A 19,450-nucleotide genomic window follows, 5' to 3' on the forward strand; every position below is an offset into this window, starting at 1 on the left:
CAATATAAATAGGCTCTGCCTTGCCTTGTTGGAAAAGCATGGCTATGACCTGTTCTCAGCTCAGGAACTAGGACCCATCACAGGTTATTTGCATTACAATAGGGACAGTTAGCAAGGTAGAGTGAATACACAAACCTGAAGAGGGGAGGGGGGCTTGCAAGGGGCTTGCAAGAAAACTGAAATTCTCTTGGAGTTCTAGTGTTAATTGCATACTTTTACTCTAATAGATTTTCAATGTTTGGTTTAGTTACTCGTTACAAAAAGAGAGAGAGAGAGAGAGAGAGACTCACGCACGCAAGTGTTTTGACCCCACCTACTGATTGACTGCGACAAATTCGGGACTTGCCTGGGCTTGTTCATCACCACCAACAGGATAAGAAGCTGGTTCAGTGGTAGGGCAAGTTAAATTAACCTTGTGGTATAGGTAAAGCATCTAATAGCAGAGAGTCCTAATTTTCTTAACTAAATGATAACCTGCAGGTTTATCTATTAGCAGGTTTACCACTTCCTGTAGGTTGGCTGGACCTGGTTTATCAGTTAACCATGTTCTTAGCATACACCCTCTGGTCTAAATTTTGCCTGCACTTGGTTGTGTACAATATACCGATGCAAAAGAAATATACCGTTGCAAAAGTTCTTGAACTTTTAACATGTTTATACACTACTTAGAAGTATTTGCTTGATTGATTTTATGTTATGAACTACTAACAAAATTATCATATTTGCATAAAAATTATAAGTAGTTATTAGAAAAAAAGATATGTAATGTTTTCAGACTTCAAGTAATGAAAGGAAAATATATTTAGCCTATATTCAATTTTAATTAACAACGCTAATGTTTTGAAGACTTCTGAAATCAACATTAAAAACATAGATGTCGTGTGTCCTGTCATGTTCTCCACCCAACTTTCACATCTCTCTGGTAAAAAAAGAAGTTGTGCTTCAATTAGACTAAATAAAGGCTTAATATCTGATACCCTAATGTGCTTGTGGTACGGGATAGCTGTCACACATGTAGAGATGCTGACTTTGCACCGGTCTCTTAACTGATTTCCAGATCTGCTTATATGAAGTTTTTTTTCTTTTAAAACTTTCACTTTAAAAACCTATGAAATAAACACCCATTCAAACTTAATTGAAGTTTTCACTAGATATCATGTTGTGCAAAACAATATTCCGTTATGTCATTCTGCTCTTTGTAGAGTAACACTGGAAGTGGAATGATGGAGTCAGAAATTTTTACAAACAAGCCAAATTTATGGACAAGCTCTCTAGGGAGACAATAGAAAATGAGCTGCAGATAAAAGCTGTTATTAATTAATTTATTTTACTGGGTTTTACATAGGTGCATGCCGGCTTCTCTTTTGTAACTCTGCTGAGTGAGACGGAGAACAGGCGCAAGGGGAGAAGCGCAGCTGAGGACATGTGTTGTGATTATAATGCCTGCGGATGTTATCTTAGTTGTGCACACCGCATCCACGGGATTGCCTAGTAGGCAACGGCCCAAGGCAGGAGTGCCTAAACTATTTCCAGGGGGCATTTGAAGAGTTTCTCTTCAACCTCAATTCAAGAATGGCACAAATTTAGCTTGAAACCAAAACTCAAAACTAGAGGTAGATGGACACAGATTATGTACAACTCAGTTTTCTTGTACAGCAGGTAAAACTGAAACAGAAAATACTATTTTAAAAACATTTTGAAAATAAAAAATACAATTTTGCAGCCCGTGAGTAATTTCTACTTGATCGTTTTGCCCCGATGGGGCGAAAAAGTTTAGACACCACCAATCTAAGGGCAGGGAGGTAACTCAGAAAGACAGGATGCAGCCTGCAAGTTTGCTGCTTAACATATAACAAATGCACGGTGCTCCTAGCTAGCCATTTGGAGTTTCAAAACACTGTTACATTAACAAGAATGATGAGTGGTGCCATGTTATTTCCCACGTCATGGCTGTAAATCTTTTTGCAAAAAGATGTTTTTTTTGTAGTTGAAAGAAAAGTGTAGAAGGAATGCGGTTGGGTTTTGTATATTTTTTATTAACATTCATTTATTATATCACAGGCTCATTCTAACAACAATCATTTCATATTTAGAGAAAGACATTCGTTTTATACAATGTCACACACTAATTGCAGAAAATACTACTTTAATATATCACAAGCTCAATGTAAAAAAAACACTCATTTAATATATCACAAGCTAGTTGTAGAAAATACTACTTTAATATATCACAAACTCATTAAAAAAAACACTCATTTCATATATCACAAGCTAGTTGAAGAAAACACAACTTTAATATATCACAAGCTCATTGTAGAAAACACTCATTTAATATATATTAAAGAAAGACTAGAGAAAACATGCATGCATTGGTTTCAAGCCCCCCGCCAGTACTGCGTGATGGTTTCAAGTTGATCTTGTAATTCATAGTTTTCTTCAACCAGCTGATCATTCCCATCAAGGATTGTATGAAATAATTCCTTGGCCAACGTCAATTCGTACAGATAGGCCTGTACGACAGCATTGACTGTGTCGTTGTCTTGGTGGATGTTGCGAGCGGTTAGAAACTGTTGAACGGCATCGAAAAAACGCGCGTTATAAAGTACACGCATTACACGATAGTAATTGCTTTCAAAGAACCCGTCCTCAACCTGCTCCAAGCATTCATGGTCTCTCTGACTTGGACGGTCATGTTGACACCCATAACATTTATTGCGCATGTATTTTTCGATCGCAGCGCTCAAAAGACAAAACACCACAGATTTCACAGCTTTGATGAACCCAAAGCGGATCCACCCGTTGTTTTCATCCGCACCGGTGTCACCTTCTGCTTGGCTCGCCGGAAGCTGTGGGTCCTCGGGCTGTGAAGGCTCCGGGGAGTGGGAATCTCCTTGGCCGGAGGGTAGTTGCGAGTCCTCGAGCTGTGAATCTTGGTCCTGGGTCTCTGATAGAGAAGGCATGGCTGGAAGCCTGGTAGGAGGCCTGGAATTCTTATCCGATAAAACAAAGACCTCCTTTCACGCATCCGGGGGGCCTGGACCAGTCGACGGTGTGCCTCTGAATCTGGAGTTGGCGAGGATGTGGGTAAGGGAGGGTGGTACAGCTCCGGGAAGCATTTGTCGCTGTCCGGGGACGGCGGCGGAGTAGGAGAGCTGTCCTGCCCGCAATACGTCAAACTGCTGCAGGAGTCGCTACTCATGTTTCAGATGTTAGAAGTCTGGTGAGTGAAGCTGTATGGAGTCCCGATCAGAATATATACTGAGAAGGGCGTGGTTAACGTTGAAGGGGCGGTATTGGATGTTGTGAGGGGTGGGTCTACAAAGCAAGCACTTTGTTGACTGCCAAAATGTCTTTCCAGTTGTGGCAGTCGCGAAATAGCGTTGAAATCTGGTCTGCTATCGCAGTTATCTTGTCACGCCACGCATCAAACGGAATGGTTAACAAAGTCCTGAACACGCCGCAGTCTGAATTATAATAGTCAAGCACAAAAATAATCGGAGTTGTTTTATCTTGAGCCTTTCTCAGACTTGCACGACAAAACCATCGACCGGTAAGCCCCGTCTTTGATTGCCATATTGCTGAGAAGATCCTTTATGCTGAATCTGTATCAGTTTCGTTCAGGAGGGTCTGCGCACGCTTGCAGCGCTTAGCGGCGGGTGAATCCGTGATTCCGTCCTCGGGTTCTTGATGATCCGGCTTGCAGCGCTTAAAGGTGGGTGAATCCGCAATTCCGTCCTCAGCTTTTTGATGAGCCCGCCTGCAGCGCTTAAATGCAGGTGAATCCACAATTCCGTACTCAGCTTGTTGTTTCACGGTGGGGTCTGCTGCATTCCACTCTTCAGGGTCTAGTTTGCGGAGTGTGACGAGTCTCAGAACAGCCCAATCGTTTAACGTTAGCATGCATAACGTGTGGATAGTTTGCGGCTCGTCGGATCCTTCATCCAGCTGATAGAGATACGTATCGCCGGTTTCATACTTGAAGACATACCCCCATTTACCGCAAGCTCCATAGGGTTCCAAAGACCATTCTTCTTGCAGAGGTAGGGCAGGAGGCATCTGAGTTCTGCATAAAGACAGCGTAGCCTTGCGAGGGATCTGCTGAGCTCGCCAAACATCGCTGTCATCGTGGCAGATCGTGATGGGTGTCTCAGAAATTATAGATTCAAGCTTGGCTGTATTGAACACCATGTTGAAAGCAGGATTCACTCATTATCAAGGTTTGAGAAAGGGCCTTATATTATGACAGCAGGGGCGGGGTAGGGTGAGGGTGGGACGGACTTTTTTTGTGGGGGTCAGGTGGTGGGGTAATGTGGAGGTCACGGGAGGGAGGGGGAGGTCACATGAGGGTCACGAGTGGGGTCACGTGACGGTCATGTGAGAGGGGGGGTCACCTAAGGTCAATTAAAAAGGGGCGGGACTTCAGGTCACATATAAATAATCCATCAATATCAATTCTAATCAAAATTTGACAGAAGGTATACCCATATGTTTTTCGCAGTCATACACTAAATAAATCCTTTTAGCAAAAAAACGTTCTTACAGTGTTGTAGGCAGGCTCATTAAATCATTAACTGTGTTTTTAATCTTGTTTTATCACATTTCTGTTCATACTTTATTTACAAAAATGTCTTGAGTCATCTTTTACTTTTTTAGTGTTTGCTCTGAACACGTCAAACTTTTCCCTAATCTATTAAAATGGTTTCTGAAGGTCTTTCAATGATTTTTTTTGGACTCTGGCTGCATAGTTTTTACAGTCCAGTACCTGAAAATGTTCAGAGGAATATCTTGTGATTGTCTTTTTACTCAGCTCTGACCTATGAAGAATCTTCAGCTACTTTATTAGCAGCTTGTCACTAAGACAATAATTGTTTCATTGTCATAACATGAACCTATAAAGAAATCCAAAAAAAGGAACGGTACATGTGTCTGTCTGTGCAGGAGGGTGCCGGTCAGCTGCCAGCCTATCGATGATGATGACGTAGATGTGGCCTGTGAGAGACAAAGAGTGCTGCGAGGCGACGCTGACAGTGATATGCTGCAGATCGAGAACCTGACTAAGGTTTCATTCTATGTTCTCACAAACGTCCGTACTGTGGAACCTTACTGTGGTACCTTACTGCATAACCTGCAGACCAGCAAAGCAACCTGGCAGCTGAAATGGCCTCACTGATTTGTAAAACTAGAAGACAGGCTTAGTGTTTTACAGTATTACTTTGTGACCCCTCAGATGTATAAATCCAGGAAGATGGGTCGCATCCTGGCAGTGGACCGCCTGTGTCTTGGTGTCCGGCCTGGAGAGTGCTTTGGATTGCTTGGGGTAAATGGAGCAGGGAAGACCACCACTTTTAAGATGCTCACGGGAGATGAGTGCACCACGGGAGGAGAGGCTTTCATCAGTGGAAACAGGTCAGTGTCAGCAACCCTCCCCAGCTATTTCCTTCTTTAAAATAAACCATGGTGTCTGTGTAGAGCTATTATTCTTCTGTTGGAGGCTTAATTGACAGTTTAAGTTCTTCAGTCCAGCTAAAAGCTAAATCAGAGGCGTTTAAAAACAAATAGTTGGTTGTGTTTGCAGGCATAAGCATGGTTTTATATTACCTCACTGTAGCTGTGAGAGCTGGGCATCACAACCAGAAAAGGACCATGTGTGAGTTGGAGATGGATGAAGGAAAAGACTGGTGAATTTAGTCTGATTTAGTTTCACAGACATACTGAGGAGGTTTTCCAGTCATTTTGGAGAACAGGGGAACATCAGGAGCACCCTGTGCCATGGCAGTATCAGGAATCAAGAATCTTTGTCATTATGTATACAATAATGACATTCTAGTGAGACCACCAGTATGACAGGATGTCTGAATTTGTCTTCTGGAAGACATGAACAAAGACGTCCTTTTTAATTTTCCACTTTTTCATTTAAAAATTAAAGGAATCTGAAACTGAACTTGTGAACTTCCATGATAGACGCCTGGCAGCCATAGTAGACAGATGAGCCCTAATTAAGCTCCAAATTCAGCTTCAGTATCGAGCACAGCACATCAGTGAGAACAAATTATCTCCACAGGGTCAAGTAAATGTGTTCTGGTGTGCATCAATAACACATCAGCAGTGAACTTCCAATTGCATGTGAAGGAAGTTGATACTGAATATGCACAAATCATCCATGATAAAACTCTAGCTCAGGGGTCGGCAACCCGCGGCTCCGGAGCCGCATGCGGCTCTTTGATGCCTCTGATGCGGCTCAGCTGTTGAAAACAATTATGTCACAGAGCTGTGTCCTCATGCAGGCAGTCGTCAATGCTGGCTGACGAACACTCCTCACCAGTTGGTGGCAGTAATGCGCACTGGAAAGATGTTTGCCAACTGCCAATAAACTCAAGAAGAAGAAATAATGCTTGCGAGTGGCTGCAGAGAGAAACTAGAATCGTTCAACTTCTGAAGAAGTTGAAGAAGGCGCCCGCCTGGTGGTGCGCGTAACCGTCAAAGGCAAAGCTTCCGAGTTCCTTGGTCGTAGGCTTTTATCACTTGGGGATTTTAAATCAAATCTTCTGAGTGTAAAAAGTTTGGTTCAAATCCTGTACTGGGAAGTTCCTCAAAAAGGGTGCCAATACTTAATGTCACCAAAGCTCACCAAAGGCCATGTGTCAGATCGGCCTCCTTTAGCAACTAAGCCTCACCAAATCTGGGCCCAGAACCAGTGGCGGCTGGTGCTAAACAAACTGAGGGGGGCGCACACAAACAAACAAAATGAAAAACAAACAAAGCAAATCTTAAAAAATAGCACTATTTGAACATGAATTTTGCCCTCCTTTCCTTCTGCCCAGCAAATTTCTCAATTATATTCTTGTTAAAGTCAGTCATCTCTGTGACTAGTCTTTTCTCCATTGACAACATGGCCAATGCATTCAGCCTGTCCTGAGTCATTGAGTTTCTCAGAAAAGTCTTGATTCTTTTCAGAGTTGAAAAGCACCTTTCAGCTTCTGCTGTGGTCATGGGTGTGGTGATGAGGATCTTCAAGAGCGTGACAGTTTCTGAAAAGACTTCTTCTAGATTGTTTTCCTGATTTTAATAACATTTGCTGCCATTTTTTAAGGCTGTGTTATGAAATGTGTTACAGCATTTTTGTGGGACAAGATTATACAAAATTCAGTAACCAAATGTTTTATTCCCCATTACCCATAAACTTCAGTACAACTTAAATAATAAAATATCTTGCTGACAAACATTACATCAACATACCTACACAGCATAGACACAACTAAAGGTATTTCTAACTACAAAGCACATCTTCCTAATATATTAAATAACATTACTATAAACCAGTGTAACAGTGATTTTCCACAACAACTCACCTCTGCAGCAATTCTTTCATGGTCTTCTACACTGAGTATCCAACGCTTCTTCACTGGCTGACTACTACCTACACTGCTACATGTCCAACCATGGAGTGGAGAGATCACTTGCCTGCTGCTGAATTTGTAAATTAAGACGATCCGGTCCAAGCTCCTTTATCCTGTTTTTTTTCTTCAAGTGAACGCTTTGTAAAAGCATTTTTTTGTAAAGACAAAACAGAATTTTCTCTCATTTTGAAACTACTCAACTTTGCAAGCATAACCGTGAATCAACCTAACGAACTGCAGCTGAGCTGAGTCGAATCGGGGATTGTCCAATCACACAATGTTTTTAAAAAAATTAGCCAGTACTGACACTCTACCAGTAATGACACAACACAGAATAGGTGTGTCCGGGACGCAGAGCGGTGCGCCCCTATGCAAAAGCCTAGAAAACCAATTAAAAGTCAGCCTCAGATCACGTGCTTGCCCAAGTTGCGGCGCCTACATTCACTCCCATTAGACCGGCGCCCCGCACATAGGAAAGGAGGAAGTGTGCACAATGTGAGCAATTAAATAGAATTATGTATTTACTATTTTAATAAATTCTAACATGTCTATTGGACACACAGTATGAATAAATACATTTCTAAGTACTTTGCAGTTCAGAAATCATTTATTATCTAAACGATTTAAAGGGGGCGGCGCCCGAGCGCCCCCTACTGGCCAGCCGCCACTGCCCAGAACTCAACATTTGACAAAAATGGTGTGTAGTGCCAATTCCCACAGGTGAGTGGTGCTGTATTGGCCGGGGGGTAGTTCTGCGCGTAACCGTCAAAGGCAAAGCTTCCGAGTTCCTTGGTCGTAGGATTTTATCACTTGGGGATTTTAAATCAAATCTTCTGAGTGTGAAAAGGATTTGTCTTCGTCAAAACCAAAATCATTTATATCAGTTGTTCAAATTATTTATTTGTTACTTATAAAAAAGAAAAAAAATATTCGGTACCCACAGCGGGTTGCGAACCTGCGACCTTTGGTGCACCAGCCCAACACCTAAACCCCTGTACCAAAAAAAAGTGCCATGCTAAGCTCTGCATTTTTGAGAGGTCAATTGTGTCTAGGAAGTGGTTTTGAGAAGTGTTTTTTGGTTAATTTTGTCACCACGGTAACTTTAAATGGCGTCAAGTACAAATAGCACACTTCGCGGCATCGAGACGCACGTTTTGATATATAGTTTGTGGGGGTACAGCCTACGGTTCGGGCTGTATTAACGGTGACGGAAGAATAAAAAGCAATAACTAGAAAAATTTCTGAAGAAATTTAGCAAGGCGCCTGCCACTCGAAAGGTGCCATGTTAAGTCAATGGACCTCCTAGGAGCCTCTTGCTAGCAGCGTTGTCATGGAGACTCACTGACAGCTGCAGCCCTCTCTCTGTCTGTAAAGGCAGAAGAACTCTGGCTAAGCAGCAGTTGGTAGGACCTTCCTAAAGCTATTTCCGGTTAGCAACATGCTAACGGTTAGCCGCTAGCATGGCTGTGTTCAGTATCAGCGGGTGATGTTACTCTGTTAGTTTGGTTGAAATCCTGTACTGAGAAGTTCCTGAAAACGGAGAAAATGCTAAAATTCACCAAATCTGTCAAGCAGGAGTTTGTACAGGCTTCCTAGAGCTACTTCCGGTTAGCATCACGCTAACCGTTAGCCGCTAACATGGTTGTGTTTAGTATCACTGGGTGAGTGTACTCTGTTAGTTTGGTCCAAATCCTGTACTGGGATGAGCCTCAAATAGGGAGAAAATACGTTTTTTGTAACGTTGCCATGGTAACTCAAAATGGCGCGTGGTACAAAAAAATACTTCATGGGATCAGCACACATGTTTTAATATACACACTGTGGGGATTATAATACAAAAATCTTAGTCTGTCACGCCGGGAATCGATCCCACGACCTCTTGCATGCAAAGCCTGCACTTTCCATCTGAGCTATACTGGAGCGCCATTTATGGGCATGCAGTATTGGGACCATAAGGGGTTTGGTCCCCCATTGAAAAACATTGGATGTTTGACACCTGATAGCTTGGAGATGCTTTATGCCACGTAGCCCAAATTTCTTGTGGAGCTTTCTCTCTAAAGTAAGAACAGACTCTGTGAAGCAGAAGATGGTGAGACCTTTCTAGAGCTACTTCCGGTTAGCAACATGCTAACAGTTAGCCGCTAACATGGTTGTGTTCAGTATCACCGGGTGATTGTACTCTGTCAGTTTGGTCCAAATCCTGTACTGGGAAGTGCCTCAAAATGGGGTGCCAATACTTAATGTCACCAAACGTGACCAAAGTTCATTGGTCAGATTGGCCTCCTTTAGCAACTCAGCCTCACCACATCTGGGCCCAGAACTCAACATTTGACCAAAATGGTGTGTAGTGCCATTTCCCACATGTGGGTGGTGCTGTATTGGCCAAGTGGGTCATGTCTAGGCATCATGCCAGGTCCTGTTGGAAGCAAAGGTCCAATAGGAAAGCATGTGATATCCAAAATGGCACAGAAAACTGACACATGGCTGAAAGTCACATGGAAATTTTAAAATGTTAAGAGGAAGTGACTGTGCGAATTTCAGATTTCTACATTAATCACAGCCACTGCAGTAAGCGATGAAAGTTGCCATTATATCTCAATGGAGCGTCTAGCTCTGGCCCTCAGAGTTCCGTCGTCATGGAAACTCACTCACATGCTAACAGTTAGCCGCTAACATGGTTGTGTTCAGTATCACCGGGTGATTGTACTCTGTCAGTTTGGTCCAAATCCTGTACTGGGAAGTGCCTCAAAATGGGGTGCCAATACTTAATGTCACCAAACGTGACCAAAGTTCATTGGTCAGATTGGCCTCCTTTAGCAACTCAGCCTCACCACATCTGGGCCCAGAACTCAACATTTGACCAAAATGGTGTGTAGTGCCATTTCCCACATGTGGGTGGTGCTGTATTGGCCAAGTGGGTCGTGTCTAGGCATCATGCCAGGTCCTGTTGGAAGCAAAGGTCCAATAGGAAAGCATGTGATATCCAAAATGGCACAGAAAACTGACACATGGCTGAAAGTCACATGGAAATTTTAAAATGTTAAGAGGAAGTGACTGTGCGAATTTCAGATTTCTACATTAATCACAGCCACTGCAGTAAGCGATGAAAGTTGCCATTATATCTCAATGGAGCGTCTAGCTCTGGCCCTCAGAGTTCCGTCGTCATGGAAACTCACTCACACACCTGCAGCTGCCGAAGTGCAGACACTTTGGTCACAATAAGTCCCATTGGATTATAATGGAGAACTTTGCCTCGAACAACGCACGATTTCTCCGGAACCGTAAATGGTAGAGACGTAATTTTTTCTGTGTTTATTTCGTAACGGATAGGGGAAGAAGACTTGCTATCGGTTTTTGCTGGAAAAAGTTTAATAAAGGCGTAAAAAATTATGATCTAAAGGACATTTTTATGAAATTTCAGAAATCCTCTGAGAATGGTCCCGAACAAATCGCTCTGGCTAAAAAAGTATAAGAGATATCAAAATAATTCTTTCACTGTGAGTATCAGCAGGCTTTTGATGACCATGTAGCTCATTTTCATATTTTTACAAAAATCGGTGTAGGCACAGCGACGATGTAAAAAAGTGGATGATGTGGGAAAATGCAGCTCCAAAGCAATTTCAGGATTTTGCACATTCGCTACTCCCGAACAAATTGTTCCTGTGGAAAAACCGTAACAGTTATCCACAAAATTCATTTTTCTTGAGTGCCAGAAGGGTTGGGACATTCATGTGTGAAAGTCTCATGCCTGTAAATAAAACGGTTTAGGAGTAGTGACGATGCGAAAACATGTGATGTTTTTAATTTTCAGACGTCATTTTTCAAAACCGCTCCATAGGAAATGAATGGGGGAGGTTTCGGGTTTGTGTCGGTCTGAGGTGATTTGCGAAAAATCTATAAATGCCACACCAATGAGGGTTACATTTCCCGAATCCTGACAAAAATTCCTACGTTTTGATGTATAATTTGTCTACATAGAGTGAAAATTGAGCGAGTAAGGTCAAGTTGTTTGGAGTTTTGAAATCTTTAAAAAAGCTAGAGTGGGCCACTCTAGCGGTTGGAGAATTCCGTCATTGACTTTCATTGTAAACGATGATTTCGCTAATTTTTGGACATGAGCTTTGAGGAGTAACTGTGAGGAGACGATAAAAGATATCCACATCCCGTTTTCACTTCTGAGTAGGTCACAGATATATCTACAAACTGGAAGTTAAACGGTGTTCGTAGGTAAAAGCATGACGACACAGTACTGCTTTGAAAACGGTCATTTTGAGACTTTTTTTAGGCTTTCTTTTTACCCGATAACATTGATCCCTATGGGGTTGTTTGGGGGTGGTTTTTCGCTTATTTTGTTGCCATGGTAACTCGAAACCCCAAAAAACGTAGTAGCACACATCTCGAGACCGAGCCGCACGTTTTTATACCTCAATTGTGGGGGTGCACGCTACGGTTCGGGCCGCATTAATCGTGAAGGAAGAATAAGTAAAGAATAACTAGAAAAATTTCTGAAGAAATTTAGCAAGGCGCCTGCCACTTGGTGCGTACTGTACCGTCAGAAATAGCAACAGGAAGTAACACTGCGAATTTCAGGTTCCTACGGTCTTCACAGCCCTCGCAGCGGCTGTTGAAAGGTGCCATGTTAAGTCAATGGACCTCCTAGGAGCCTCTTGCTAGCAGCGTTGTCATGGAGACTCACTGACAGCTACAGCCCTCTCTGTCTGTAAAGGTTGAAGAACTCTGGCTAAGCAGCTGTTGGTAGGACCTTCCTAAAGCTATTTCCGGTTAGCAACATGCTAACGGTTAGCCGCTAGCATGGCTGTGTTCAGTATCACCGGATGATGTTACTCTGTTAGTTTGGTTGAAATCCTGTACTGAGAAGTGCCTAAAAAGGGAGAAAATCCTAAAATTCACCAAATCTGTCAAGCAGAAGTTTGTACAGGCTTCCTAGAGCTAATTCCGGTTAGCAACATGCTAACCGTTAGCCGCTAACATGGTTGTGTATGGTATCACTGGGTGAGTGTACTCTGTCAGTTTGGTCCAAATCCTGTACTGGGATGTGCCTCAAATAGGGAGAAAAAACGTCATTTATAACGTTGCCATGGTAACTCAAAATGGCGGGTGGTACAAAAAATACTTCATGGGATCAGCACACATGTTTTGATATTCACACTGTGAGGATTATAATACAAAACTCCAAGTTTTCCATACCGGGAATCGATCCCACGACCTCTTGCATGCAAAGCCTGCACTTTCCATCTGTGCTACACTGTAGCGCCATATATGGGCATGCATTATTGGAAACATAAGTGGTTTGATCCAAAATGGCACAGAAAACTGACACATGGCTGAAAGTCACATGGAAATTTTAAAATGTTAAGAGGAAGTGACTGTGCGAATTTCAGATTTCTACATTAATCACAGCCACTGCAGTGAGCGATGAAAGTTGCCATTGTATCTCAATGGAGCGTCTAGCTCTGGCCCTCAGAGTTCCGTTGTCATGGAAACTCACTGACACACCTGCAGCGGCCGAAGTGCAGACACTTTGGTCACAATAAGTCCCATTGGATTATAATGGAGAACTTTGCCTCGAACAACGCACGATTTCTCCGGAACCGTAAATGGTAGAGACGTAATTTTTTCTGCGTTTAGTTCGTAACGGATAGGGGAAGAAGAAAAGCTATCGGTTTTTGCTGTAAAAAGTTTAATAAAGGCGTAAAAAATTATGATCTAAATGGGATTTTTATGGATTTTCAGAAATCCTCTGAAAATGATCCCGAACAAATCGCTCTGGCTAAAAAAGTATAAGAGATATCAAAATAATTCTTTCACTGTGAGTATCAGCAGGCTTTTGATGACCATGTAGCTCATTTTCATATTTTTACAAAAATCGGTGTAGGCACAGCGACGATGTAAAAAAGTGGATGATGTGGGAAAATGTAGCTCCAAAGCGATTTCAGGATTTTGCACATTCGCTACTCCCGAACAAATTGTTCCTGTGGAAAAACCGTAACAGTTATCCACAAAATTCATTTTTCTTGAGTGCCAGAAGGGTTGGGACATTCATGTGTGAAAGTCTGATGTCTGTACATAAAACGGTTTAGGAGTAGCAACGATGCGAAAACATGTGATGTTTTGGATTTTTAGACGTCATTTTTCAAAACCGCTCCATAGGAAATGAATGGGGGAGGTTTCGGGTTTGTGTCGGTCTGAGGTGATTTGCGAAAAATCTATAAATGCCACACCAATGAGGGTTACATTTCCCGAATCCTGACAAAAATACCTACGTTTTGATGTATAATTTGTCTACATAGAGTGAAAATTGAGCGAGTAAGGTCAAGTTGTTCGGAGTTTTGAAATCTTTAAAAAAGCTAGAGTGGGCCACTCTAGCGGTTGGAGAATTCCGTCATTGACTTTCATTGTAAACGATGATTTCGCTGATTTTTGGACATGAGCTTTGAGGAGTAACTGTGAAGAGACGATAAAAGATATCCACATCCCGTTTTCACTTCTGAGTAGTTCACAGAAATATCTACAAACTGGAAGTTAAATGGTGTTCATAGGTGGAAGCATGACGATACAGTACAGCGTTGAAAATGGTCAATTGGAGGCTTTTTTGAGGCTTTCTTTCGACTGGACTCCATTCATTCCTATGGGTTTTTTGGGGGTGGTTTTTCGCTAATTTTGTTGCCATGGTAACTCGAAATCCCAATAAATGTAGTAGCACACATCTCGTAATCGAGCCGCAGGTTTTGATACCTATATTGTGGGGGTGCACGCTACGGTTCGGGCCCCATTAATCGTGATGTAAGAAAAATAAAGAATAACTAGAAAAATTTCTGAAGAAATTTAGCAAGGCGCCTGCCACTTGGTGCGTACCGTACCGTCAGAAATAGCAACAGGAAGCAACACTGCGAATTACAGCTTCCTAAGGTCTTCACAGCCCCCGCAGCGGCCGTTGAAAGGTGCCATGTTAAGTCAATAGACCTCCTAGGAGCCTCTTGCTAGCAGCGTTGTCATGGAGACTCACTGACAGCTGCAGCCCTCTCTCTGTCTATAAAGGCAGAAGAACCCTGGAAAAGCAGAAGTTGATAGGACCTTCCTATAGCTACTTCTGGTTAGCAACATGCTAACAGTTAGCCTCTAGCATGGTTGTGTTCAGTATCACTGGGTGATGTTACTCTGTTAGTTTGGTTGAAATCCTGTACTGAGAAGTTCCTAAAAAGGGAGAAAATCCTAAAATTCACCAAATCTGTCAAGCAGGAGTTTGTACAGGCTTCCTAGAGCTACTTCCGGTTAGCAACATGCTAACCGTTAGCCGCTAACATGGTTGTGTTTAGTATCACTGGGTGAGTGTACTCTGTTAGTTTGGTCCAAATCCTGTACTGGGATGTGCCTCAAATAGGGAGAAAATACGTCGTTTGTAACGTTGCCATGGTAACTCAAAATGGTGGGTGGTACAAAAAAATGCTTCATGGGATCAGCACACGTGTTTTAATATACACACTGTGGGGATTATAACACAAAAATTTTTGTCACCTACGCCGGGTTTCGAACCCACAACCTCTTGCATGCAAAGCCTGCACTTTCCATCTGAGCTATACTGTAGCGCCATATAAGGTCATGCAGTATTGGGACCATAAGGGGTTTGGTCCCCCATTGAAAAACATTGGATGTTTGACACTTCATAGGTTGGAGATGCTTTATGCGACGTAGCCCAAATTTCTTGTGGAGCTTTCTCTCTAAAGGAAGAACAGACTCTGTGAAGCAGAAGTTGGTGAGACCTTCCTAAAGCTACTTCCGGTTAGCAACATGCTAACTGTTAGCCGCTAACAACATTGTGTTCAGTATCACCAGGTGATTGTACTCTCTCAGTTTTGTCCAAATCCTGTACTGGGAAGTGCCTCAAATAGGGGTGCCAATACTTAATGTCACCAAACGTGACAAAAGTTCATGGGACAGATTGGCCTCCTTTAGCAACTCAGCCTCACCACATCTGGGCCCAGAACTCAACATTTGACCAAAATGGTGTGTAGTGCCATTTCCCACATGTGGGTGGTGCTGTATTGGCCAATTGGGTCATGTCTGGGCATCATGCCAGGTCCTGTTAGAAGCAAAGGCCCAATAGGAAAGCATGTGAAATCCAAAATGGCACAGAAAACTGACACATGACTGAAAGTCACATGAAAATTTTAAAATGTTAAGAGGAAGTGACTGTGCGAATTTCAGATTTCTACATTAATCACAGCCACTGCAGTGAGCGATGAAAGTTGCCATTGTATCTCAATGGAACGTCTCCCACTGGCCCTCAGAGTTCCGTCGTCATGGAAACTCACTGACACAGCTGCAGCGGGCCAGTCTAAAAGAAGTGCAGACACTTGGTGTCCAAGTCAGCCTATTGGATTATAATGGAGAACTTTGCCTCAAACAACGCACGATTTCTCCGGAACCGTAAATGGTAGAGACGTAATTTTTTCTGTGTTTATTTCGTAAAGGATAGGGGAAGAAGACTTGCTATCGGTTTTTTGCTGGAAAAAGTTTAATAAAGGCGTAAAAAATTATGATCTAAAGGACATTTTTATGAAATTTCAGAAATCCTCTGAAAATGATCCCGAACAAATCGCTCTGGCTAAAAAAGTATAAGAGATATCAAAATAATTCTTTCACTGTGAGTATCAGCAGGCTTTTGATGACCATGTAGCTCATTTTCATATTTTTACAAAAATCGGTGTAGGCACAGCGACGATGTAAAAAAGTGGATGATGTGGGAAAATGCAGCTCCAAAGCGATTTCAGGATTTTGCACATTCGCTACTCCCGAACAAATTGTTCCTGTGGAAAAACCGTAACAGTTATCCACAAAATTCATTTTTCTTGAGTGCCAGAAGGGTTGGGACATTCATGTGTGAAAGTCTCATGTCTGTACATAAAACGGTTTAGGAGTAGCAACGATGCGAAAACATGTGATGTTTTGGATTTTTAGACGTCATTTTTCAAAACCGCTCCATAGGAAATGAATGGGGGAGGTTTCGGGTTTGTGTCGGTCTGAGGTGATTTGCGAAAAATCTATAAATGCCACACCAATGAGGGTTACATTTCCCGAATCCTGACAAAAATACCTACGTTTTGATGTATAATTTGTCTACGTAGAGTGAAAATTGAGCGAGTAAGGTCAAGTTGTTCGGAGTTTTGAAATCTTTAAAAAAGCTAGAGTGGGCCACTCTAGCGGTTGGAGAATTCCGTCATTGACTTTCATTGTAAACGATGATTTCGCTGATTTTTGGACATGAGCTTTGAGGAGTAACTGTGAGGAGATGATAAAAGATATCCACATCCCGTTTTCACTTCTGAATAGTTCACAGATATATCTACAAACTGGAAGTTAAACGGTGTTCGTAGGTGAAAGCATGACGACACAGTACAGCGTTGAAATTGGTCATTTGGAGGCTTTTTTGAAGCTTTCTTTCTACCCGACTCCATTGATTATCATGGGTTTTTTGGGGGTTGGTTTTTCGCTAATTTTGTTGCCATGGTAACTCGAAATCCCAATAAAAGTAGTAGCACACATCTCGAGATCGAGCCACAGGTTTTGATGCCTATATTGTGGGGGTGCACGCTACTTTTTGGGCCGCATTAATCGTGAAGTAAGAAAAATAAAGAATAATAAAGAGACGCCTTTAGAGGTGAATAGTAATAGGTGCCTCCATGCATTTGCATGGGAGGCAGTGCTGTGCTTCGCACAGCACTGCCTCCTCATTGCAAATGCTATGGCAGGCGCCTAATAAAGAGTCCGTTTAGAGGTGAATAGTAATAGGTGCCTCCATGCATTTGCATGGGAGGCAGTGCTGTGCTTCGCACAGCACTGCCTCCTCATTGCAAATGCTATGGCAGGCGCCTAATTAATAATAAAGAAGTCATTTAGAGGTGAATAGTAATAGGTGCCTCCATGCATTTGCATGGGAGGCAGTGCTGTGCTTCGCACAGCACTGCCTCCTCATTGCAAATGCTATGGCAGGCGCCTAACTAGAAAAATTTCTGAAGAAATTTAGCAAGGCGCCTGCCACTTGGTGCGTACCGTACCGTCAGAAATAGCAACAGGAAGCCACACTGCGAATTTCAGGTTCCTACGGTCTTCACAGCCCCCGCAACGGCCGTTGAAAGGTGCCATGTTAAGTCAATGGACCTCCTAGGAGCCTCTTGCTAGCAGCGTTGTCATGGAGACTCACTGACAGCTTCAGCCCTCTCTCTGTCTGTAAAGGCAGAAGAACTCTGGCTAAGCAGCAGTTGGTAGGACCTTCCTAAAGCTATTTCCGTTAGCAACATGCTAACGGTTAGCCGCTAGCATGGCTGTGTTCAGTATCACCGGGTGATGTTACTCTGTTAGTTTGGTTGAAATCCTGTACTGAGAAGTGCCTAAAAAGGGAGAAAATGCTAAAATTCACCAAATCTGTCAAGCAGAAGTTTATACAGGCTTCCTAGAGCTAAATCCGGTTAGCAACATGCTAACCGTTAGCCGCGAACATGGTTGTGTTTGGTATCACTGGGTGAGTGTACTCTGTTAGTTTGGTCCAAATCCTGTCTGGGATGAGCCTTAAATAGGGAGAAAAAACGTTGTTTATAACGTTGCCATGGTAACTGAAAATGGCGGGTGGTACAAAAAATTACTTCATGGGATCAGCACATATGTTTTAATATACACACTGTGGGGATTATAATACAAAAATATTAGTCTGCCACAGCGGGAATCAATCCCACGACCTCTTACATGCAAAGCCTGCACTTTCCATCTGAGCTATACTGTAGCGCCATATATGGGCATGCAGTATTGGGACCATAAGGGGTTTGGTCCCCCATTGGAAAGCATTGGATGTTTGACACCTGATAGCTTGGAGATGCTTTATGCCACGTAGCCCAAATTTCTTGTGGAGCTTTCTCTCTAAAGTAAGAACAGACTCTGTGAAGCAGAAGATGGTGAGACCTTTCTAGAGCTACTTCCGGTTAGCAACATGCTAACAGTTAGCCGCTAACATGGTTGTGTTCAGTATCACCGGGTGATTGTACTCTGTCAGTTTGGTCCAAATCCTGTACTGGGAAGTGCCTCAAATAGGGGTGCCAATACTTAATGTCACCAAACGTGACCAAAGTTCATGGGTCAGATTGGCCTCCTTTAGCAACTCATCCTCACCACATCTGGGCATAGAACTCAACATTTGACCAAAATTGTCAGTAGCGCCATTTCCCACAGGTGGGTGGTGCTGTATTGGCCAATTGGGTCGTGTCTAGGCATCATGCCAGGTCCTGTTGGAAGCAAAGACCCAATAGGAAAGCATGTAAAATCCAAAATGGGACAGTAAACTGACTTGTGGCTGAAAGTCACATGAAAATTTTAAAATGTTAAGAGGAAGTGACTGTGCGAATTTCAGATTTCTACATTAATCACAGCCGCTGCAGCTGGCGTCGAAAGTTGCCATTCTATCTCAATGGAACGTCTCCCACTGGCCCTCAGAGTTCCGTCGTCATGGAAACTCACTGACACAGCTGCAGCGGGCCAGTCTAAAAAAGTGCAGACACTTGGTGTCCAAGTCTGCCTATTGGATTATAATGGAGAACTTTGCCTCGAACAACGCACGATTTCTCCGGAACCGTAAATGGTAGAGACGGAATTTTTTCAGCGTTTATTTCCTAACGGATAGGGGAAGAAGACTTGCTATCGGTTTTTGCTGGAAAAAGTTTAATAAAGGCGTAAAAAATTATGATCTAAAGGACATTTTTATGAAATTTCAGAAATCCTCTGAAAATGATCCCGAACAAATCGCTCTGGCTAAAAAAGTATAAGAGATATCAAAATAATTCTTTCACTGTGAGTATCAGCAGGCTTTTGATGACCATGTAGCTCATTTTCATATTTTTACAAAAATCGGTGTAGGCACAGCGACGATGTAAAAAAGTGGATGATGTGGGAAAATGCAGCTCCAAAGCGATTTCAGGATTTTGCACATTCGCTACTCCCGAACAAATTGTTCCTGTGGAAAAACCGTAACAGTTATCCACAAAATT

The 19,450-nt window shown here is 42.6% G+C and overlaps 1 protein-coding gene across 5 annotated transcripts in view; it reads left to right on the forward strand.

The window, feature by feature from the left end:
* Window positions 1-19,450, forward strand: part of abca2 (ATP-binding cassette, sub-family A (ABC1), member 2) — a 243,795-nt gene that overhangs the window by 196,137 nt on the left and 28,208 nt on the right. For all 5 annotated transcript variants that reach the window (XM_036144715.1, XM_036144717.1, XM_036144718.1 and 2 more), the window contains 2 exons: window positions 4,939-5,059; window positions 5,228-5,406. In XM_036144715.1, coding sequence (XP_036000608.1) covers window positions 4,939-5,059; window positions 5,228-5,406 — 300 coding nt within the window. The remainder of the gene's footprint in view (window positions 1-4,938; window positions 5,060-5,227; window positions 5,407-19,450) is intronic.

The sequence above is a fragment of the Fundulus heteroclitus genome, chromosome 12 (assembly GCF_011125445.2).
Source record: "Fundulus heteroclitus isolate FHET01 chromosome 12, MU-UCD_Fhet_4.1, whole genome shotgun sequence".
NCBI lineage: Eukaryota > Metazoa > Chordata > Actinopteri > Cyprinodontiformes > Fundulidae > Fundulus > Fundulus heteroclitus.